The sequence below is a fragment of the Anoplopoma fimbria genome, chromosome 18 (genome assembly GCF_027596085.1).
Source record: "Anoplopoma fimbria isolate UVic2021 breed Golden Eagle Sablefish chromosome 18, Afim_UVic_2022, whole genome shotgun sequence".
Taxonomy (NCBI): Eukaryota; Metazoa; Chordata; class Actinopteri; order Perciformes; family Anoplopomatidae; genus Anoplopoma; species Anoplopoma fimbria.
Window position 1 is genome coordinate 21,133,250 of NC_072466.1, and position 24,360 is coordinate 21,157,609.

The 24,360-nt window shown below is 40.9% G+C and overlaps 1 protein-coding gene across 1 annotated transcript; it reads left to right on the forward strand.

The window, feature by feature from the left end:
- The first annotated feature begins 6,263 nt into the window (after positions 1 to 6,263).
- On the forward strand, positions 6,264 to 23,568 carry cnstb (consortin, connexin sorting protein b). The gene is made up of 10 exons (XM_054619116.1): positions 6,264 to 6,351; positions 8,143 to 8,252; positions 13,277 to 13,307; positions 15,206 to 15,292; positions 15,421 to 15,532; positions 16,175 to 16,196; positions 16,290 to 16,356; positions 18,582 to 18,883; positions 22,734 to 22,877; positions 23,409 to 23,568. The coding sequence occupies exons 1-10, from the start codon at positions 6,264 to 6,266 to the stop codon at positions 23,433 to 23,435; spliced, it is 990 nt and encodes a 329-aa protein (XP_054475091.1). The 3' UTR covers positions 23,436 to 23,568.
- The last annotated feature ends 792 nt before the right edge of the window (positions 23,569 to 24,360 follow it).

The window sequence follows — 24,360 nt, forward strand, 5'->3', positions numbered from 1 at the left end:
TAGAGGAATTACGTCAGTGTGTCTGAAGAGCCCCGTGAGGTCACTGAGCCAATGAGAGAGGATGGACTGTGCATATAATCAATGGACTATGCTGGGCTTCCTACCTAGATCGATGAATTTAAATGTACAGACACACACACACACACACACACACACACACACACACACACACACACACACTGGACATCTGTTTGTGAAACCTAGCATGTTGTACCTCACTGTTAACAAAGGACTCTACGTTTTGATTCTGTGTATGTAGACACACTGCATCCTTTGATTTGCAAGAATTAAAATCATTAAGCAGTTCGTACTTCCATCACATTTGTTTTATTTTTGCTTCATTTGTTTGTCTGTGTACGTGTGTGGGTGTTAATGTGCAAAGAGAGAGAGGAATAGTAAAAAATGTCCTTTTATGTCGTGATGCAATACGGCATCAACAACAGGCTGATGTGTCATGGCGTCTGCAGTGAGTGAAAATGCAATGAAAGTGGGCAGAGTTGAGCCCTTAAGCGGCCCAATTATAAAGCCAGACTCATTACACACACACACACACACACACACACACACACACACACACACACACACACACACACACACACACACACACACACACACACACACACACACACACACACACACACACAGATGCTTCCCTCCATGACTTTGCCCTTCCTTTCTTTCTGCTCCACTTCCCCATTGTTTAGTTTTTTCAAGTTCAACAAACTTCCATTTCTGTGTGTTCAGACACAAACTCACACGCTTCTGACTGAGCCTGCAGAACATTCATGGGTCATTTTCAACATTATGTGAATGTAATTTTAAACATGAAAAATGAAGCTTTGTTTGCAGCTTCGGGAAACATAAATTGAGCTTGACTCAGCCAGAAGGTGGGGCACTCTTATTCATTTGTACATTATAAGGGAAAATGTAGGAAAATAGGGAACGCATTAAGATACCAGACTTCTCAGAACAGAACAGCCTTGTGTCAAATGTAAGCTTGTTGAAACAAATAAAAAAACGTAACATTCATTTTACACGCGTTTAAAGCAGGGTTGGTTATCTTGAGGAACAAGAAAGAGTGCTAGATTCTAAAAGTTATCCAGCCTGAAAGAAACAGCCCAGTGTTGCCAACTCTTTCCCAGTGAAAGTACCAAACAGCACTAGCTCCAAACGTTGCTAAATCTAGCAAGAAAGTCATCATCACTGACAGCCCGTCCCTTCAGGCCTCTTTCAAACCCATTCCCCCAAAATGATCATTATGAACGTAAACTACAAACATGGCTGTTGTTAGCAATCACAGCCCGTCCAATCATTACAATTGAACCGAATTCTTCTTTTTTTCTGCCATCAGAGCCTGATTCATTGATTGCCTTCAGGATGTAATGAGATTTTCAAAATAAAAATATAAAAATGTTTTTTGCAGAAGATTACCAACCCTGCATTTAAAACGACACCCTACACATCTCTCTCTTTTCTTCTTCTTCCAGTAACCATGACTTTACTAGCTGTAATTGTATTTTGTATTAATGATGGCTGATGTATTTATTTCATACATTCTTCTAATGCTTTCCTATTTCTGTATGTCAAATTCGTCTAAATGATACTATACATAGTAATAAAATAGTTATAATTACATCCAGGATTTAAACATATGGTATAGGATTTTAGCATATGTGATGCATATATTATTATTATGTTTGAACTATGATTATAACTAATACGCAACTGTGATCGTGAATAACTTCTTTACTCATTGGGGCGGCTGTGGCACATGAGGTAGAGCGCTTGTCCCGTAACCACAAGGTTGTTGGTTCAAACCCCTCTACAACATGCCGAGGTGTCCTTGAGCAAGACACCTAACCCCAAGTTGCTCCCCGGGCGCTTCATTGCAGCCCACTGCTCCTCCGGGATGGGTTAAATGCAGAGAAATAATTTCCCCATTGTGGGACTAATAAAGGATTGATTATTATTATTATTATGACTTTAACACCCCATCATGTGTATGAGCTTCATCATAACTGTTACACATCCGCCACTAGATGGAGACGTTCAGCTACAAGGTGAAATAAACAAATAAATAAATAAACATGACATGTGAGGATGTATAGTTTGCTGTGAGGGGAGGCTGAGAGAAAGTCCCCGGATTAGACTGTAAACAAGAAGTAAGAGAGAGAGAGAGAGGGAGAGAGAGAGAGAGACAGAGAGAGAGAGAGAGAGAGACAGAGAGAGGAGAGAGAGAGAGAGAGAGAGAGAGAGAGACAGAGAGAGAGAGGGAGAGAGAGAGAGAGAGAGAGGGAGAGAGAGAGAGAGAGAGAGAGAGAGAGAGAGAGAGAGAGAGAGAGAGAGAGAGAGAGAGACAGAGCTAGAGAGAGAGAGAGAGAGAGAGAGAGAGAGAGAGAGAGAGAGAGAGGGAGAGAGAGAGAGAGAGGGAGGCAGAGAGAGGGAGAGACAGAGAGAGAGAGACAGAGAGACAGAGAGAGAGAGAGAGAGAGAGAGAGACAGAGAGAGAGAGAGAGAGAGACAGAGAGAGAGAGAGAGAGAGAGAGAGAGAGAGAGACAGAGACAGAGAGAGAGAGAGAGAGAGAGAGAGAGAGAGAGAGAGAGAGAGAGAGAGAGAGAGAGAGAGAGACAGAGAGAGAGAGAGAGAGAGAGAGAGAGAGAGAGAGAGAGAGAGAGAGAGACAGAGAGAGAGAGAGAGAGAGACAGAGAGAGAGAGAGAGAGACAGAGAGAGAGAGAGAGAGAGAGACAGAGAGAGAGAGAGAGAGAGAGAGAGACAGGGAGAGAGAGAGAGAGAGAGAGAGAGGCTGATGAGGAGGACCGACAGCACGACGCCGCTCAAGAGACGACGGACTGCGGGTGAGTGTGTCTCTCCATGTGATTCTGTGTGATTATGTGTAGTTATGTGTAGATAACTAACATGAAATATAATAATGTGAGATACAGAGAGGCTCGTGTGATGCTCTGCTCCACCAGAAGGAACTATAAGAACCACTGAGAGGGTTTAAGGTTGATGGCGCAGTGAAATAGAGGTGCTATAGTGTTTATTTTATTTATTTTTTATTTATTTTTACCGTTAATGTCCACGTGATGAGTATGATGCAATAAGGAAAAGCTCATGAAAAACGGATGTAGGCAGAATATAGTTTAATATAATATATATTTAATATATATACTGACTCACATGTTGACACACACACTAGGCCACCCACTGCAGAAACAACTTCAGGGAGAATTATGTTTTTGTTTTTTAACAACAGTTGTATTAAAGTGTTTACAGTTTTAATATTACAGACTTCAAGCTGACCACTATGAAAGATGGGAGGAAGCATGAGCTGACAGAGTTGTTGGAAAGCCTAGGAATAATCATAATTAACTTTATTATTATTATGCTTTCTATTCTTTAGCTCATTACTTTGTGAAGGTGTTTGTGATACATTGCTACTCATCAAATAATATGGCTGACTGAATGGAAGTGTTTCTAGTTTGTGGCTGCAGGTGTTCTTATTCCAGGATATTGTTAGGGATGGGTGATACCAAACTTTTACAATTCTATACCATACCCTTTATCATTCTTAATTTGATCCTACACATCCTAGGAGTCAGTGTGTCTACTCACACATTCCATGCTGTGAAGTTCACAGGGTTCAAATGACTGCAGCTAACATGCTGAGTGAACACGTAGTGTCACAAAGCTTTCATCTCCTCAGACCACTCAGGCTGAAAACGCAGGTTTCACAAGGCGGAAGCCACAATGCAAAGGGACTTAACTAAGAACATACATGAAAACTAAAGATGAAAAAACACAAGGCCTTGACAGTACGGTGTTTGGTATCTCTCCACAATAATTACAGTGACCGGACTGGTTTAAGGTTAGAATGACTGCCCAGTAAAAGGTTAATTGTCCTGATGATGTCAACATTTTGGTCAGCGGCCACAAACAAACCCTGGTGAACTGCCCTTAGGCAAGAGACTAAATACTTACCTTGTCAGGCATTATTCATCTGGATCAACAGCACCAGTATGAGTGGGAGGTGGCCAACTTTAGATGACATGATACTATGCTGGTAAACTTTTTCCATGTATGTTTATTAAGAACTGAATACCAAACCCCAAGATGGCGCTTATTGAGCTACCTTTGCAGCCCAATGAATATACGCATTAGTGTTTCTCCCGCACCAAGTTCCTGCTCGACGCGTTGTCTTTACATTGTGATGACGTCACAGACTTTTGAATTAGTTTTTGTCCACTGAAGAATGTTAAACAAACATAAAACCTCTGTGGTTCAAAAAATTTTAATAGAAAGAGTCATAATTGACCTTGTTTGCAGTTGGAGGTGTCATGTCAACAGTTTTACGGGCGTGTCTTTTATAATGGCAGTCTATCGGGATAATATAGCTGCAGGGATGACGTGTGTACAAAAAGACAATTGGGATTTTTCCATGGGATGTTGGATAATTGCAGAAAATAGGATCTGTGGATCTTTTGTTCACGAGATAATCTTCTCAACTGAACACCACTTTATGATTTTTGAAACGTGAATGGAATTTTTCAGATGAAAAAAAAGCGTGAAAAGTTATAAACAAACTAAACCACGGTTGCATGAGTGTGACTATACCCAACGTGGATTTAAAGGCAGCAGGAATGCGGCATTCTGACTTTCTCAGTCCCGGTAGCGATACAATGCTAGAATGTGTGGAAGAGACTAGGATCATTAATTTGGACTTGACTTAAACAATCCTTTACTACAAGGAAATACATAAATATAAATGCAATGAATTGTTATTTATTGAAATAATGGCATCCGATAGACAGATTTGCCTTTTGTAACCGATAGCCAGTCTAGCAATTTTTATTGGATGTCAGATCACTTTGATTTCATATGAATGGTTGAATAATTTGATAAAGGTCCAACATGTTAGGTGCTGTAGAATAAGACATTATCACCGTCGCACTTTGACAGTAATACCTGGCTTAGACGTTACCACTTCATTACCATAACACATTAAAGTGGGGGGAGAAATAGTCTTGTTATCCATGCTATTCTGGCCCCAGTGATCTCAATAAAAACAATAGCTAAAGGCCTGTAAATGGAGACTTTTACCTTCATATATTAACCACTATACTGTATGCCGTTGCATACAGTATGTTAATAAGCTAAACTAAATGGGATAACATAGTAAACATTAAACGTGGTGAACATCATCATGTTGGAATTGAACTTTTAAGCCTGCTGGCTTTAGCATTTAGCCCCAAACACTGATCGTACAGTCTCACAGAGCTATTAGCATCTCTGTATAGTATTGGTCTTGTTGGGTACAGGGCTGCATCTGTCAGTAAGGTGTGAATTAAAAGAATAAATCCCCCTTTTCAGTTGAAAAGAAACCTACTATATTTAAAAGAAATGCTACAAAACAGGTTGACCCTGCAGTCTAAAGCTCCCTGTCTGGTAGAAAGTCTAAGAACGGATTATTGATAGTATACACTGTGCTTTCTGTCTGCACTGTAACACAGTCATTGCTAATTATTCTACTCCGCACACTATTATGAGGTTATTTTCAACCCGCGAGTTATTCAGAATGGAGCACTCTGACATGCCTCAATGGGCAGATATGATTTAGACACAAAGACAACCCTTTCAGTTAGGGACCTTACTGCCATTTGGCCAGCTATGCTGCTTCTCTTTGCATTCAACTCTCTCTTTGTTCCCTCCTTCTCAGAACATACTGAATGCATGAGGCATACATTATGTTCTCTTTTTAAAGTACACTTTTTTTTTGTGACAGCTTGGTGGGGACAAAGGAAAGGAAGCTACGCTGAATTCTGCATGTTAAAGCACAGCAAAGCACACAGCGGACTGCGGAAGGTCTGCAAAATCTGAGAGCATTATCCTCCACTGCCCAGCTTCTATAGACTATGGTGGACATTTCAAATCTCTCTTTATCTTGACCACCCAGGAGAGGCAATGGAGGATTAAATCACATGTTCCATCACGAGTGATAACTAACCAAACCTGCAGAAACCTCCTTCTCCAGTGCTTGTGGACTCCCTGAATCCTTTCTGGGAGCTTAGAGGAACACAAACTCTCCCAAGTCATTCTCTTATCTCACTCAAAGGAAGCGCTCCCGATAAAAGTCAGAAACATTTAATGTTTTTTCCAGTGAGGGCTTGAAACAAGAGAACCCGCCACGGCCCTCTGGAGGCCCCAGAGGAGCTTTTGGGGAACGTCGACTTGGAGGATAAGATCAACGCATTGGCGGAGGTGATGGGGAACAAGAACGCCATCCCGCCAAAAGGTCCTGACACGGGGACAACGCAGAGAGAGGAAGGGGTGTTCATCGATAGCGCCACAGGTAAAATAACTTTTCTCCATCTTGTTTTTATATAATACATGACGGCTGTGTGATTTTTACGCTTGTGCACATCAGGGGGAGTCGCTTTTTCTGCAGTAACATAATGTGGATGGTAATCATAGATTGATCAAAATCATACTACTCATTCATTAAAATGCCTCTCATAGATAGTTAATCATCTTAAACCACCCTAGGCTGACAGCAGATAACTGCTGATTGAAAGTTTTTTAGAACAACTCAAGGCTCGTCAACCGCCTGTGAATATCTGTTTCCTACAAACTGCTTTAGAGCGCCGGGATAAAAGCAGAGCTTAAGATGATCATGATGATGCTAAGCTGTAAGGAAGCCATGGCCAATATGCTCTGATGTTTGCAATTCATTACACAGATGGAGCTGATGCGGCATGTTACATAAGAAGTGCACTATATAGCTACAGTTAATAGCGACTAATTGTTACAGTAATGGCTGCAGGCGAGGGGCTGACATGCCGTCACCAATGGCAACCTGCTGAGGTAGCAGCCCGTTTGTCAGGTAGCTTTAGCCTCTACCAGGTCGTCTGGGGGCTGCCATGACACACACACAAACACACACACCATACACACATACACCGATCCCTGTACCTCTATCGTTGGGAGGACACTCATTGAAACAATAAATTCCCTATGCCCTTAGTCACCTTAACTTTAACCATAAAAACTAAATGTGCCGTCATCACCCAACCCTTACCTTAACTCTAACCTTAAACTAATTCTTACCTGAACCTTAAAAAACAGTCTAAACCCTCTAACAGGCCTTTGAAGAACCGGCCGAAATGTCCTCACTTAACAAAAATGTCCTCACTCTGAAGGTCTAAAAATCAATTGGTCATCACAAAAATAAATGTAGAACCCCCACACAAGCGGTAAAAACAGTCAACTTGCAGTTTATATCCATGTCTGTACATAATCATCACTTAATCATTCTATCCTATTAGACATTTGTGTCAATGGCCAAAAACTTGCTCTGAGAATTTTTCCTTAGATGTTTTTTGACTGCTAGCTGTTAACCCCCATGTGTCTTTATGCTAAGCTAAACTAGCTGGCTGTTGGTGGTAGCTACATATCAAGAGAGTTGTGTCAATCTCCCCATCTAACAAAAATGTGTGACCAAAAAAGTTGTACTCCCTTTATAAAGCTAAGGCAGTGAGATGTAGCTGGTTTTATTGTCCTTCCACTGGAATATGCAAAAACACAGATCGAAGAAGAATTATTCAATCTGATGAAGCAGATATCGAGATACAGATATCCTGACTTGTAAACCCTAATATACTGCTGGATCCTACATTTCCATTGGAACCATGGATGGACTATCATGACCACGGGTCCTGGAATCAAGTTTGGACAAGAGTTTGATTGCACAAAGCATAGGGAAACCCACGAACACACAGGAGCAGATGTTGTACTTTTTAATTCATTTTATAACCCTGATGACATCACAATGACATCATCAGAGTTATTTTCTTAGACTTATCAAAGCTCCTTAAAAGTCACTAAAGACATTATACACCTGTTTTTACAGGCTGAGTAGTACTCCCCATGATAAATAAGCTGACCGCTATTTGTTAGATACTGTAGGTGGTGTGTCCCTTTAACTAATAATAGACAGGATATATTTTCATACCATTAAGTAAACAGAATGATTACATAAAGAAATGCAGTGTAGAAACACAGCCGATAAGAATAAACACATCAATGCAGTTGGGAGCTATACCATGATATTACCAAAGCATTTGTTTGTGTCGTTTATCTCCAGGAAGTGTCTCCAGAGATGGAGAGCCGGGCCCCAGCCCAGAGCTGCTGGCCTCCCTGCAGTCCCTCAGAGAAAACAGTGACTACACAATGCTGCCGCACTCCCTGCACCAGGTGAGTGTCTTTGTGAAAGAGAAAGTGGAAGGCTTTTTCTCCTGAATCCAGAGGGAATATGTCTTTATTTCCTCAGACAGAATGGCTTCGTGCGGGGGTGGCTGCATGCATATACATATCTTTGTGAGTCTCTGTGTGCTTGCATCTCCAGTATGTGTGTGTATTGCAGTCCTCCCGTGTGACCTCATTCCAAAGTCTCTGTTTTTCTCAGTGAGCTTGGACAAATATGACGAACCCCTGAGCAGTTTTTTCTCAAACGGATCAGATGAGCTTGTTAGTGTAAAATGCTGTAACCTGTAAATCCATCAAGGAGACATCAGCAGTAGTTACTGAATCAGAGAAGAACATTTTGCGACTGTTTGACGATGCAGGTGCGGGGATATGAACTGTCAACCCTATACGCTTTTGTTCACATGTCTAATATTCTCTCTCCTCCGGCCTCCACTCCCTCAGATCACAATTACAGAGTTCAAACAGACATGCTAATTAGCAGTGTGATAAATTTGGTTCAGTCTCTGTGTGTAGTTGAAAAGGATCACGGCAAGAGAGAATTTGGTTTCATGTAGCTCGAGCAGTAGACCACAATCTCCTAACAGCAATTAGACAACATGATTAATTTGTCCCAGCTTTTCCAGCACCTTGAGAAGCTTGTAGTTTACTTTGCTTCGCTGCCAACTCCAGTAATCACAGAACAATGGCGAAGCTGTTTTTCCTCAAATACTAAGAAAGGAAAGAAGAGGCAATGCAGTGCAATCAGGGTTGCTTCGGTTCTGTTACTGTGAGAGTCACGCATGATTTATGAGTTATTGTTTTGTTTTATATATACAGCGGGTAAAATAAGTATTGAACACGTCACCATTTTTCTCAGTAAATATATTTCTAAAGGTGCTATTGACATGAAATTTTCACCAGATGTCAGTAACAACCCAAGTAATCCATACATACAAAGAAAACAAATAAGTTCAGAAATTAAGTTATGTGTAATAAAATCGAATGACACATATTGAACATGCTTACTGAAATTTATTTAATGCTTCGTACAAAAGCCTTTGTTGGTAATGACAGCTCCAAGACACCTCCTGTATGGAGGAACTAGTCACATACATTTTTCCATTCATCCTTCCTTCAATTATATGAAGTTTGCCAGTGCCGTATGCTGAAAAACAGCCCCACAAAAAATGTAAAAATTCTTGATAAAAATCTGCTGCCATCTACCAGGATGATGAAGATGAAACGAGTGTGGACATTTCAGCAAGACAATGATCCCAAACACACAGCCAAGGAAACTCTCAATTGGTTTCAGAGAAAGAAAATAAAGCTGCTAGAATGGCCCAGCCAATCACCTGACTTGAATCCAATAGAAAATCTATGGAAAGAACTAAAGATCAGAGTTCATAGAAGAGGCCCACGGAACCTTCAAGATTGGAAGACTGTTTGTGTGGAAGAAAATCACACCTGAGCAATGCATGCGACTAGTTTCTCCATACAGGAGGCGTCTTGAAGCTGTCATTACCAACAAAGGCTTTTGTACCAAGTATTAAATACATTTTAGTAAGTGTGTTCAATATGTTTCCCTGTGTCATTCCGTTTCATTACACATAACTTAATTTCTGAACTTATTTGTTTTCTTTGTATGTATGGATTACTTGGGTTGTTACCGACATCTGGTGAAAATTTCATGTCAATAGCACCTTTAGAAATATACTTACTGAGAAAAATGGTGACGTGTTCAATACTTATCTTACCCGCTGTGTGTATATATATATATATATATATATATATGTATATAGTGACGGCTATATTTGGTCATATCTGCTAGCACCTGCTATTCTGGTGTACGAAATATGGCCTACATTCATTTGTTAAAGCTTAACTTCACCTCCAGGTCTTAGCCTAAGTCCACCCTCTGCATACTTAAGAAAAATGCTAAAAGGTTGCCAGGGGCTCAGAGATGAAACCACTTCCGCATGACGATAGCCTCGAAGCAGCGTCGACAAACATGACAGCTACAGTAGCTTGTGAAATAGTGATATGGCATGTGGCACTGCATTTGATGGATTTACTGTTTATCAGACCTCAAATAAGACAAGATTTACACTCAGACGGTCCATCTGCTCCCTGCCGCTGAAGGAATACTTAGCTGGCGAGGGGAGCTAGCCCCAGCATCGGAGACTTACAGCCGTGGCTGTAGCAACTAGAATTTAGCCAGGGCTAACCTCAGCGCCTCTGTCACCGGAGCGTCCGTCACCGGAGTGTCCGTCTGCTCTCCTCCCGGCTGTAGTCTACACAGTGGTAATGGAAAAAATAGACCCTGTGGAGAGAGGATAGGAGGGGGGGTCTGATCAGAGGACGTGAACATTATTTTATTTCATGACATTATTATTATTATTCCAAAAGAGTCAACTCTTTCTCAGAATTGACCTTTCAACAATAGGGCTGATTTAAAACAGAAGATGGAGTCAACCATGAAATGCCAATTTTCTTTTATAAAACTGGTAAGAAATATGAATATTAACACCAGTATAGTCATCTCATTTAGTTTACTGCTTAATAACATGTTTAAGTTTACAGTTAATCTTTAAATACTAAAGATTTGCTCTCAAGGGTTCATGTGCCACAATCTATTGATGCCTAGTATGTGAAAGAAGTGAAAATATATTGTTTTAAGATCTGATGGCACCTGTTCAAACAAACATACATTGTGTCATGCACACAGCGAGAGCATTATTGTTGTCCATGTTAAACAATAAGTGTTGCACTAAATGCAGATCAAACTCAAACTGGAATTTGATCAATGGTCTTCTCTCTGAGTAAACAAATGGTCTGTTTTCTGACTTTGCCTGAAGGGAGCAGGTCACCTGTTTACCAGTTACCCACAGCAAACCTTTCATAGACATGCTGACACACAGAGCCCACACACTTTCATATGACAACCAGGTTGCGATAGAAATACATTTATTTGGAAGTATTCATGGTAATGGTCAAAGGTCATTCCGAGCAGAGAGCATAGGTGTTGGGGGTTCACAAAAAAAAATCTAGAGGACACAGGTAATGTGTACATGTCCAGCTTGGGGATGGTTGGTAGTGTTAGTGATAAGAATGGAACAGCATGCATGCAGTGATTTTCCAGAAGTGTCCACAAAAAGGAGAACCATAAACAGCAGACTGCAGATAATTAATGAGACAAATCCTCCCTGTATACAAAACACCAGCCTTTCTCCATTTTTCTAGAGTGGAAAAAACACACCAGTTTGCTGTCTCCATGCCCTTTAGTTCCCTTGTCACCTGTTGTCTATGGCCAATCAGGGAGGACCTTTGGAATTGTTGCCACTTTAACCCAGGTGGCATCAATCTCCACTCATTTGGAGCCAATTGGTAGTCAAATGCACTTCGACAAAATATATTGATCAAATGTAACCTCTCAAGAGGCATAATCTAAACACACACTTTGTTAGTGAGGTAGGGAAACAAGAAAACATTCCCCTCTTCTGAACTCAAATTTCAGCAGGAACAATTAATTACAAAGACATTTAAAGTCCCCCCTACAGAAAACCTGTGTGAACACAATTCTTTCTCAGACATCACAAAGTTCACAGCTCATATAAGCGCTGAACAGATGGGCGAGGGGATTGAGCACCTTACCCTTAAGCGTACATACCAACATTGACTTAATTAAATTATATATTCGGAGTGGAGAAAATAGGGTTAATGACACAACAGAGACTTTAAAACAAATATTAGGCTATTAATCAGGACACCGGAAGGTGCATTTCATTTCCCAACTAATAGGCTCAGTGTCAAACGTGTTTTCTTCTGAGCGCCTCCGTCTTTCTTCCATGGCTCCCACTGAGAAGGGAAAAAGCGCGACACCCAGTGTCTTTTTTATCGGAGCGCTCCAATTTATTATTCTGAGCATATCTAGTTGAAAATCTCTGAACTTTCCAGATAGGCTCTGGTGTTGTCACTGGGTGGCACTAAATGAACAATGAGTGATGCGATATGGTGAGAATTACCATATAAACTGATCTCCACCACCCGCAAAACCCAACAGTGAACCAGACAGAGATCCCAGCTATTAGCCTTGCAGGCTTGTTGATAGACCAACCCCATGGCCTATAATATGAACTATAGCATTATGTGAGAACACAGAGAGGTCTGCAGTGTATTTTACGTTCTCGGCTGGAACCCCCCTATGGCCACTGAGTTAATGAAACTAACCACAGCTGATTAGTTGATTATCAGTCTATTGACAATCAATCATTAATCCCTATTTTGGTTATTGAATAATGATTTAAGATACTTTTGGCAAAATTACAGACATTTTCTGGTTCAAGGTTCTCAAGCGCGAGGATTTGATTATTTTCTATGAATGTGTGATACATACATACATATATTCAATAACTTGGTATTTGGGACCTATTCAACAATCAATTTTTTAACCAAGGTTATTGACATATTGTAGCTTTAACTGTCCATGTAGGGAAATCAAGAGAATAGTCAGCAAATTAGCTGATAATGGAAATACTTGGAATTACAGAAGAATATCTGAGGAGGTGAAAGTTCTCCATCTCTAGATGTACTAACACATATGTTCTACTGTTCGTGGAGAGGAAGGTATGAAGTGGATGGGGGAAAAAAAACCACAGACTCGATAATCCGGACCATAATGAGTTGCATGTGACTTCATGTCTCACAGGGTGTCTCCATGGCTCTGGCTGTTGGCATAACTCTGTCATGTGATCTTGATCTTTGAAGGAATTTGGTGAATTTCAAAGAAAAACATCTGCGTTTGGTCGTAAAGCATTATTAGAGTTTGATTGTCTCATCATTTTCAGCACTCAGTTTAATGTCACCGTGTGCATTGATGCTTCATGGGTTTATGGTGATTGTTTGACCCTAGAACGCTGTCACATGGCACAATAATACAAATTATGTCTGATTCTGCATGCTGCACTAGTTTCTGTGGAGTTCTGTGTGAATCAACGTTCTGTTGCTCCTGTTTAATCAGTTATCTTCTTTTTCAGATCGCAGAGGCCTACTCGCTCAAAGATGACTGTATCCTTTTCAAGTGCACGGTGACTCGATTTGTTGTGGTTTTATGCATTGTGACAGTAGACTGTATAGAAGAAGTGGATGCAGTCAAGTTGACATAACCCATTGGTTAATGGACTCGAGAGGGTGGAGCTAAGTAAAACCGAAAGCTGAATAAGACATTATTTTGCGATCAAAATCTTACAATTAACTTTCATGACCTGAAAACACAATGTGAAAAGGTGGCGACCTGTCAATCACAAGGTAGCCCCGCCCTGAAGTGTCCCCTGCTTTATGGTCTATTAGACTCTAGATGGACTATAATTTACTAAATGAACATCATGCTGTATTGAAGAAGACTTGAAACTAGAGATTGAGACCATAAACTCATGTTTACAATGTTTACTGAGGAAATAAATCAAGAGAGAAGTAGAGTAATTTTCTCATAGACTTCTATACAACCAGACTTGTTTTTGCAACCAGAGGAGTCGCCCCCCGATGGCCATAAGAAAGAATGCAGGTTTAAGACACTTCTGCATTTGCCAGTCACTAGTTTTTTTCCAGATTGGTCGTGACTGAGCCTCACTGGCCCATGCCATGATTAAATAAAAGTGTAGGAGTGCTATATGCACTCTATCGGGGAAGAGCTTCAATCTCATTCAGTAGGAAGGGAGGTTTGCTTATGGTGAGGGACGTCAAGCAGAGCAGATTTTGGGCTTCACAAGTTTGCATTTCTTCCATTAGAGGCCTGTGTCAGTCTGATGAAAAACAATACTTCACCTTATAGGAACAATAGGAATACTAATCTGATATTCAAAATGACAATAGGTAATGAAATGTTTAAACTTAATATGTCAGAGGGCAAATAAGTTTCTGTCATTCATCTTTTTCCTCATTTGGGCTGTGTATCTTTCTGACATGAAACATGTCTCATTGTTGCTGTGTTCTATCTGTTCTTTGTCTCTCAGTAACAGGGTGTTCCCCACATGTTGGCTTAAAGCCCTGAAGGCTTGCAGGAGTAGTTTCCTCTGGCTCTGTTTGTGCCGTTGGTCTGGCAACAGCCATCAGCCGCAAGGAGGACGGTGTGTGTTTACGTGTTTTCATGGGAGGGGAGAGAGAAAGGGAGGCAGAGAGAAAGTGAGAAGGCTTGATGTACGGGGAGGGAAGATCCACTGTTTCTCATGATTCATTTATTGTTATCTCTGCAGGTATCAGGCATGGCTGTCAATGATTTTGCTTCAAAATCATTTTAGAAAAAAATCATAATGTAGGCTAACCAGCCCTTCACCCGGCTTTATCTTAAATAAGGTGTTGGAAGTAACAAAAAGCTCAAACTGATAGAATAGATATCAGCACACTTAAATCCATGCAGAGAACACTTTGTGCATGATCATAACATGTTTCATCTATTATCACGGCAAAATCAAATGGATCAAAGAGGATCCATCAAATATATGAAACATGTAATTATAAAGTACTTCTCTTCAGTTACAAATCCAAAAATAGAGCTAAATGTTTGTTTTTAAATCTCTAATAAACTGTGGTAGTTTATTTTTTTGCATCCTTGTGTCTTTGGTAAAAAAGTATGACAACATCTCAATCCATCATCTCTCTCACTAACGATGCACTCATTTATATTGCCTAATGATCATTTCTTCTGTTAAGTGGACATGTTGTCATTTATCTTTTGACATTTCTAGGCATAATCAACTCATGCTGTTACCCTGACTGACATACAATAAGTGAGGGACTCTTCTAATTGCCCTTTTCATTATGAGGATCCCTCTAACCGCTAGGTTCCATTTACTTTGTTACCCTCTCGTTTTGTATGGATTTTCTCTCTTTTATTAGTTATTTAATCATGCAAAGACGTTTAGGTTGAATGTTTCAGTTGTCTCAGTCTTAACTAACGATTCTACCAGATCAGTGGGCCATCCAGTTCCTGCAGCTGGAGAAGCTCTACCACGAACGCCTGCTTTCAAACCTCGCCGCCCTGCAGGAGAACTGGGGTACTGCATGCATATCTTTCTTCCCCTCAAGGAAATATTATCCATGATCAAAAACCTTTATAAAAGTCTGTGCGACATAAAAAAAAAGAATAAGTGGGTATGTGCATTCACTCCACGTGTGTTCCCAGAGAGCCAGTGGAGAGAGAAGAAGAACGACGGAAGCGTTTCCCCCACTGAGACGGACGGCATTGGTCAGAAACACATCGAGACCCTGAGCCAGATCTGCAGGACACACCTCCGGTATGCCACGGCACATCAACATTCATCAGATGTTATTTGTGATGTTTGTCATGTTTCCCTCGACTCAGCACATAAACAGACAGCACAAACGTCCATTATAAAAGGCTTTGCTTCTCAGATTCCATTTACTCCAAACAGCTTCATCACTGTTGGACAGAAACCTTTTAGCGCCCTTTTTGCAACTCTGTAATTGACCTCCGTATTCGTCTCCCATGTAGACACGTTGAGGAGTCCAACACATTGGTAATGCGTGAAGGACACACTGAGGATATAGACACACATGGGAATCATTTGAGAAGAATCAATATTTCTGAAAGGGCATAAGAGAGTTCCGCAGGATAGCGATTTCCATGAGACAAAGACAAATACCGCAGGTCTGCATGCCAGATGTTGTTGTGTCCCATGGACACTGTGACTCTCTTGGTATGTTATTGCAGCTCACAGTCATTTGATGCAGGTGGATTTGATTTCGAAAATCATAAACCAACTTTCTGCTGGAAATGCCTGCAGGATATATTAGATTTTCTATATAATCAGTAACCTCATCAACCTCCAGCATTTCTCACCTTAAGTCTCTGTCTCTTTTTCCTGCCTTGGCTGTCCTTTGTCTCCATCTGCGTTCTTCTTTTTGGCATCACTTAGACCATCCATCAGTGTGGAACAGGTGAGACATGTGAATCTTTCCTTTATGCTAAACTTTATTCAATTTGATACTTCCTACGTGATACATGATCACTAACAATGTTTGATTCAACAGAACACAATGAATGCACTGAAAGACGTTCAGAGCAAGAACGAGACGCTACAACCCTGTCATGATGAAGGTAAAAAGGTGTTACTGTTCATATGGTACCCAGTTCTGCTTTGAGCTTGATGCTAACTGCATGCTAACATGCTCACTGTGACAACGCAAAACTGATGCTAAACAGGTACAATATGTACCATGTTCACCATCCCACTTTAGCTTGTTTGCATGCGTAAGTACTCACAATGACGATGCTCACATAGTGTTTTGAAACGGATACAAATGTGCCAAGTTTACCATCTCACTTTAGCTTGCTAGCATTTTGACATGATCCCAATGACAATGCTAACATACTGATGCTAAACAGGTACAATGTTTACCATGTTCACTATCTCACTTTAGCTGGTTAGAATGTGTACCGTATTTTCCGCACTATAGGGCGCACTGGATTATAAGGCGCACTGTCAATGAATGGTCTATTTTCGATCTTTTTTCATATATAAGGCGCACCGGACTATAAGGCGCATTAAGCGAAACAAAACAGTCAGTCAGTCAAACTTCCTCCACTTCCGTACCATTGATTCATTAATGTTGAATCCTCTCGCAGCTGCTCTATTCCCATGTTCTCCTGTGTGACTGACAGCCTTGAGTTTGAAGTCCGCGTCGTAAGCGTGTCTCTTGACAGGAGCCATGTTGGGGTCCTTATACACACACACTGTAATATTATGGTGAAGCACAGTATGTATTACTCCGCGACGCTCCTGACTACGGTGGCCGTAATGCTGCTGCGGTGCGGCTTTGTAGTTTACCAAAGTCGTACTAAAACATTTTGACAGAGCGCCGTGTACCACACAAAATCGCTTCGAGGTCAGTAAGCACAACCAGAATTAATCCATATATAAGGCGCTCCGGATTATAAGGCGCACTGTCGTTTTTTGAGAAAATTAAAGGCTTTTAAGTGCGCCTTATAGTGCGGAAAATACGGTACCTACTTACAATGACCATGCTAACATACTGTTTTGAAACAGGTTCAACATGTACCATGTTCACTATCTTATTCTGGCTTGTTAGCATGCTAACATGCTCACAATAACAATGCTAACATACTGATGCTAACCAGGTAAATAATGTACCATGTTCACTATCTCAATTTGGCTTGTTAGCATGTTGGCATGATCCCAATGACAATGCTAACATACTGATGCTTTACAGGTACAATATGTACCATGTTCACCATCTCACTTCAACTTGCTAGCATGCTAACATGCTCACAATGATGATGCTAACATACGGATCATGATCAGGTAAAATATGTACCATGTTCACCATCTTACTTTAGCGCATTAGCATGCTAACATTTGCTCATTAGCACTGAACATAAAGTGCAGCTGAGGCAGCTTGATGGGGATGTCATTAGCTTTGCAGGTTTTTGGTCATAAACCAAAGCACTGGGCAATTAAAAATTCTGACTTGATGATAGTGCTTTGTGAAAAGTAAAAGGATCACCAAGGTAATCATTCAATTTGAGATGGACATGAATGAGTCCAAAAATAAAAACAACAAAATGTCAACCTGCTTGTGGCGCAAGATTAAAGGTCAAGGGATCACCAAAGTCAGTGTGATCCAACCTCTGGAGACCATAAATATATGTACAAAATTCTTGGGAATCCATCAAATAGTTAAGATATTTCAGTCTGATCCAAAGTGATGGATTGACCGAATGTTAAATCAAGAATACAACAGAGCTACCAATGTATAGAATATTGAAGTTGAACTTTGATGAAGGATGGTCCAGTGTATCCAATGCGAAAGGATAAAATAATGGAATTATTTGCGCAACTTTTCTTTGCATTTAGAGAAGTCGACCAGCTCTTATCAAGACTGCCACGCAGATATTTCCGGGTCATTCACTAAGTTAGGAACCTTCCTCAGCAAAAAAGACTATTTGAATTCAACCCTAGCCTGGGTAATACAAACATGTCTTTTTTGTATTCATTTCTTTATTCAGTGCAGGTGTCACAAACACTTTTAAGGCTAATTCACATCTCCCAGTTTTTAACATCTGAATGAGAACGTATTAACGAAGACATTTCTAAGCTTGTCAATCATAAAACTATTCCATTTCTTCAAAAGGACCTCCTTGAAGCCTGGTACATTTAGTGCCCTGACCCTTCTTATCCACTCATGGACACATTAAGCTACACAGGCCCTCTGTATCAATACACCCTTAAGTTACAATACAGTCAGGCTTAAGTAATAATCCATAATCAATAACTAATCTCCTGTGTTTCTGCCGCTTGCCAGTTAACAAGACTGAAAGAACACGCCAGGATGAAGAACAAGAGCAAGGTGTGACCTCAGAGCTTTCCGCACCGAAGACAGCCGATCAGGAGGGAGGCGAGGAGGAGGAAGAAGAAGAAGAAGAAGAAGAAGAAGAAGAAGAAGAAGAAGAAGAAGAAGAAGGAGAGAGGTATGAGGAAGGACAGGAAGTGGAGGAGGAGGAGCCATGTGAGGAGACGCCAGAGGAGGAGGTGAAGGTGGAGTGGCCCACAGGAGTGCCCCAGGCTTCAGACAAGGACCTGGCCAAGCTGTCCCACACAGAGGGGGTAGGAATACACTTTGTCTGCCTTTACCTCTGATAAGTATAACTGGAGGAGGAGCATTTTAGTAGGATCGAACAGATTTTCACAAAACAAAATATGGATATGAGATGAATGCATGAAACAGAACAGGAGGGGTATAAATATATTTCCCTGCCCTGAATCCCTCTCCTGACATTTCTCATCTTTCCTTCCTGCCTTCTTTCCTTTTTTCTTCACCATCCATGCATCTATCCTTCCTTCCTTCCTCTCTCTGACCCCTCATGTGTATACCGTCTGCCTGCAGAAAGTTAGACTGCATTCCTAGGAGTTTTATTCTCTGATCCACATTTCTTTGTCTTTGCTGGGACACTTGAACGATCTCTGCGGTCTCTCGTTGTGATCATAGTCACGGTCTCTATGTCCCCAAAACCTCCACCCATGTTCGCTGGTGTGGCTAGACACTTGGGGATGTTTACCCCGCCAAATGTGCTAGATAACTGAGCCTGAGCCAAGACTCCACACTCTGGCTCTAGGACTGTGCTGAAGGGGGCCTGGTTCTTCCGAGAGGTGGATATGAAATCTGAGCTACACCAAACAAGCAGTACAGCCTGAAGGCTGAGCATTGATCATGGCGGTTATGTAATCCAGTGGAGGATCGTCTGGGTGGGGCATGGGTGGAACTTTTTATGAGGATTTTGTTTGTTTTTACCCAACAACTTTCTCTTTTGCACTCACTCTGAGAAACACATTTTGACACACATTTGTGTCACTATATATATATATATATATATATATATATATATATATATAATAAAATAAAATAAAATAAAATAAATAGCAGGGAGCAACATCAATTTATGAGCTGTATAAAAGATAACCTTGTTGACAGTGTGATATGTGAAAAGGCCATACTGTGTCCCTTCAAACAACACTGAATAAAGTCTTAGAGCAAAAAAAAGCATTCAAAATATTTAAATGTAACATTTTTGTTCAAGCTTTGCGGCTTTGAATGTCTCTGTTGGTTCAAATCTTTCTGGCCCGGCACCATCTGACTGAGAGATCATCTCTTACAGGACTACTATTATTTCTGTCAATGTGTAACTTTTTATCCTCATTCATCTCATACAGAAAACTTCTTTCATCACAAATAAAAAGATCCCTGAATTTTACTGATGAGCCAGTTGCAGTCGTAACACCCTAAAGCCAGAAAAACCATGACGACCAATGAACGTGAAATGTGGTCTTGAGGAGGGAGCTGTCTCTGCTCTGTAACGTCCCAATTTCCACAGTGGTAACGGAGAAAATCATGATTTGAATGGGACTTGACTTGAGCACCAGCATATTTAAAGTCAAACAGGACATACTAACATGCCTCCGCTGACTGAATGTGATGACCACTGCAGTGTTCGCCGCGGTATTGTCCCACTGGCCAAGTAATTGACCTATAAATTATGGCAGCAGAAGAGGCTGACAGCTTGAGAAATGACTACACTTCAGCAGTCAGCATATTACCGTGCTGTGTGTGATGGTGTCTGCTCTGTGGTTTGTTTAGAGATTATGATCAGGTCAAAAGATTCTCATTAGGGTTAGGAATGAATCGTATTACTGACCTCTGTTGGCTGTACAGTGTAACTGCAGGTTAATAACCAGTCAGTAATGTTAGAAATATATCCCTATAACTTGGCACCATCTGAATGTTGAGCTTGCCCACTCATGATTTTATGATTTCTTCAGCCAAGCTTAGCTGTGGCTCAGTTCCAGCTCATCTAAAGCGCTGTTGGTCGTCTGTTGACTCAAAACACTCAGTAGCTTCCATATTAGTCTGCTGGTGGAGCCTGTTTAATCCAACCACTGATAATGTTTGGTGATATATTTTTTGTATTATATTTGTGATTTTACTTAAAACCAGGCGGCAACATTCGGGTCTGAAAAGTGAAGCCAATGCGGAAGTTCCTTAAACTTGAATTCTTTCTACTGACCAGCAGGAGACGACTCTTCTGATTGCAAAAAGAAGAGAGATTAAAGAAGTTTATGACAAAATGACTACTTCTCACTTGATTTATTTCCTTAGTAAACATTGTGAACATGAGTTTATGGTCTCAATCTCTAGTTTCAAGTCTTCTTCAATACAGCATGATGTTCATTTAGTAAATGATGGTCCATTTAGAGTCAAACAGACCATAAAGCAGGTTATGCTTAAGGGTGGGACTACTGTGATTGACGGGTTGTTACCAAGGCGGTGTCCAATCTGGGAGTTGTCTGTGTTTTAGTCTTAGAACTTTAACCCTTTCCCAAGGATTTTCACTTCATGAAAGTTTATTGTAACATTACTTAGCTCCACTCTGTCATGTCACTTCTGGTGGCACCAAACTAGACGGCGAGGGCCAAAATGCCAAACTCCAGGCTTCAAAACTGGCCAAAATTGATTCAGTCTACGTTTAAAAGAAGGTGTTCAATCGCCCGTACTTGTGACAAGTCTCAAACATCTCAACCACCACAATGCTTGGTTTGTGTTCCTATTCTTACAATAGGCGATATGTTTGTGAAGTATTTTACAACAGCTACTAAGAAAAATATTATCTAGTCTTACACTTTTCCTTGACCAACTTCAATTTACTACATTTTCTTTTGGACAGCTTCAGATTTAATACAGTTCTATTGATCACCTCAAATTACCATTGACCAAAGTATGGCACTGCTTTGTGATTGCTGATTTGATTGATTAGGGCGATAACAGAGTGAGGTCGTCAGGCCACAGAAGGCCAAATAAATCAACGCCGAATTGTGATTTCTTAAAAGAACAATCTTAATATTGTGCATGATTGTGTTTCAGTTACTTACAGTAAACTGGGGTTTAATGCAGCTTGGGCATTGCTAAAAGTAGTTCCAACAGGGAAACTGGCACCAGCAGTCAGACGACAGCACGGGTTTCCTGGTTCAACTTTGTCCTACCATACTTGCCATAGTTGTGTGTACTCAGCTCTCCTGTGCCATGAGGGATCTTTACTGACATTATAGGTTCGCCACTTTTGGCTTTACCTCCAAAAAAAGGTGGCCGCTTATCTGTCTAAACTGTCTGCCTGTTTACGTTAATGACTGTTGTGTTTGTTTCCCAGTTGGACATATTTTTAGTTAGATATCACAGTGATTACTTTGGTATGTGCAATGTTATCAGAACCGACAGAACCAAAACTAAAATAAAACCAAAGTTGTTAAATAATTAGTTTTTATTATACCTAAAGGGGACATATCACGCTGATTTTCAAGTTCATACTTGTATTTTGGGTTTCTACTAGAATATTTTTACATGCTTTAATGTTCAAAAAACTCTTTAATCTTCTACGCTCTCCATCAGAATAAACCTGTATTCACCCTCTGTCAGAAACGCTAAGTTCTAGCGCCTGTCTCTTTATAATCTGCTCTGATGTGCCTGCAAGAAAAAGATGTTGCCCCTTTGCAAAGGTAGTTCCTAAGCCGTGGGTGAAGATGCGCGGATGGGGGGGTGGTATATTCTATTGAGCCTGCATGTGACATAGATGTGAGCCAAATCCAATTGGCTTGTTGAATCACATGTTTTCTGGTCCAGGCAGCCAACAAAAAACTGACTGGTTACACAGATACCCAAATGCACATGAGTCCTTCATTGCCCATTCGTATTAGCGTAGTAATTTGCCTCTGCACTATACTGGCTTATGCTTTAAGATGATGCACTTATGAATGTATGTGAGTCCTTCATGGTATGTCCCCCTTAACATACCACTTCCTGTACTAGAACCTGTCCGTCAATCACGTTCTGGCTAAAGTGACCCATAAACTTTCTTGAAACAAGAAGAAGACATTCATGGTCAACACTCGGGTTTCTGTGTCTCCTCAGAGCTCCTCCCCTGATGGTCTGGTCTCCATTCTGAAGAGGAGGAGAGCATCTCTGGATGGATTGCCTCCCCCAGCGACATTGTCACCAAACAGAGCTCCAAACGCAAAGTTCGCTTCAGTGAACCAGAGGAAGGCATTGATCAAGGTACAGTTGATAGGGACCTATACAGAAATATATAAGGAGTCATATGCCCAAAACAGTAAATGCGTAGTTTTCAGCCAGAAAAAAAAAGTTCTAGACTAGAAAAGGCCATGTGGCAGGGTACAAAGTGTAGGACTGATATCTTATAACATAATACTCTTCAATCACTTCAACAGATTCCTTGTAAATGAATCAACCACACTTAACCATGATTTATGTTAAAATGTACTCCTTTTCACAACGTTTCCAAAAGTTTCAGAACTTGCTCGCTATCTCCTGACTTTTTCGGTCACGCCATGTTTTGCTAATCAACTGATGTTAATGTTTATTGAGTAGTAATCAATGTAGGTCAAGTAGGGGTTCAGAAGGGCAGGGACATCTAGTGTTCAAACTAAGAAGGGCAATGTACATACAGTATCATTTTCTCAGAAAAACTCAAACCATATTATAGCTTAAAAAAGTCACAAATTAAGAACTGAAGTTGGCCCTTAGTTTGGTAAAAGCACATTACATCTGTCCATTTCCTCCTTTTAGATGAGATGGGTGGAGATTCCTGCCTGATCCTGCTACTGCTGTGTCTGGTTACCGTGGTGATCAGCGTAGGCGGGACGGCCCTCTACTGCACGTTGGTGGACACTTACTCCAACATTTGCACCGACTTCACTCACAACGTCGACTTCTACGTCATGAACGTGCGGAGGTTCTTCGAAGGGCTCGCCCACTGGCTGCCCACACGGACTTAAGAGCCCTGTCTTCATCTGCGTTCCGGATAGAACACTTGTGCTGCAATGGACAGTGGGAAATAGAGAGCGGGGAGGAGAGACTTCCGCCTCAATATTGACCTCGACAGGCGTGAGAACTACATACATTAATCTGATGCTGCCATCTGGAGTGTTTGAAGCTCTGATTTCTTCTGCAGTGACTGGAGCTTGGACCCTTTGGTTCACAAAGACTTCTGAATCTGAGCCATCTGCGTCAGATTTACATAAATAAATGGTGCTCAAAGCAACACCAAAACTGTCGCAATGTGCATGTTGTGGGATCAGAATTTTAAACCTCCTGTTCACTACTGTTTGTGTGGATATTTCTTCTTAAGCTGAACCTCACAGATAGCACACAAGAGGGCTCCCAACTCTCAACAATATTTCTATTTTAACAGAAGAAGTAGCTCCTCTGTGCGTAAGTGCTTCCCTTACGTCTGTAGCCGTTGTAGTGTTGTCTTTTGTTCCTCAAGCTTTCTTGTTCTGTCATTAGGAATGATTAGGAATGAACACTTGTGTTTTCTTTTTTTTTTGAACGATTAATGGGCTAAAAGATGATTTTTCACGTTACTGCTGTCTTTTCCTTGGTTGGGCCCATAACCATAATACAAATGGATATATTGTAGGGCCTTCAGCTTTACCGAACACATTGAACAGCACAACAACAAAGATTTATGTTATTTTGAAAAACTCTGATTCCAAAGGAGCCTTTTATGATCCCTTCA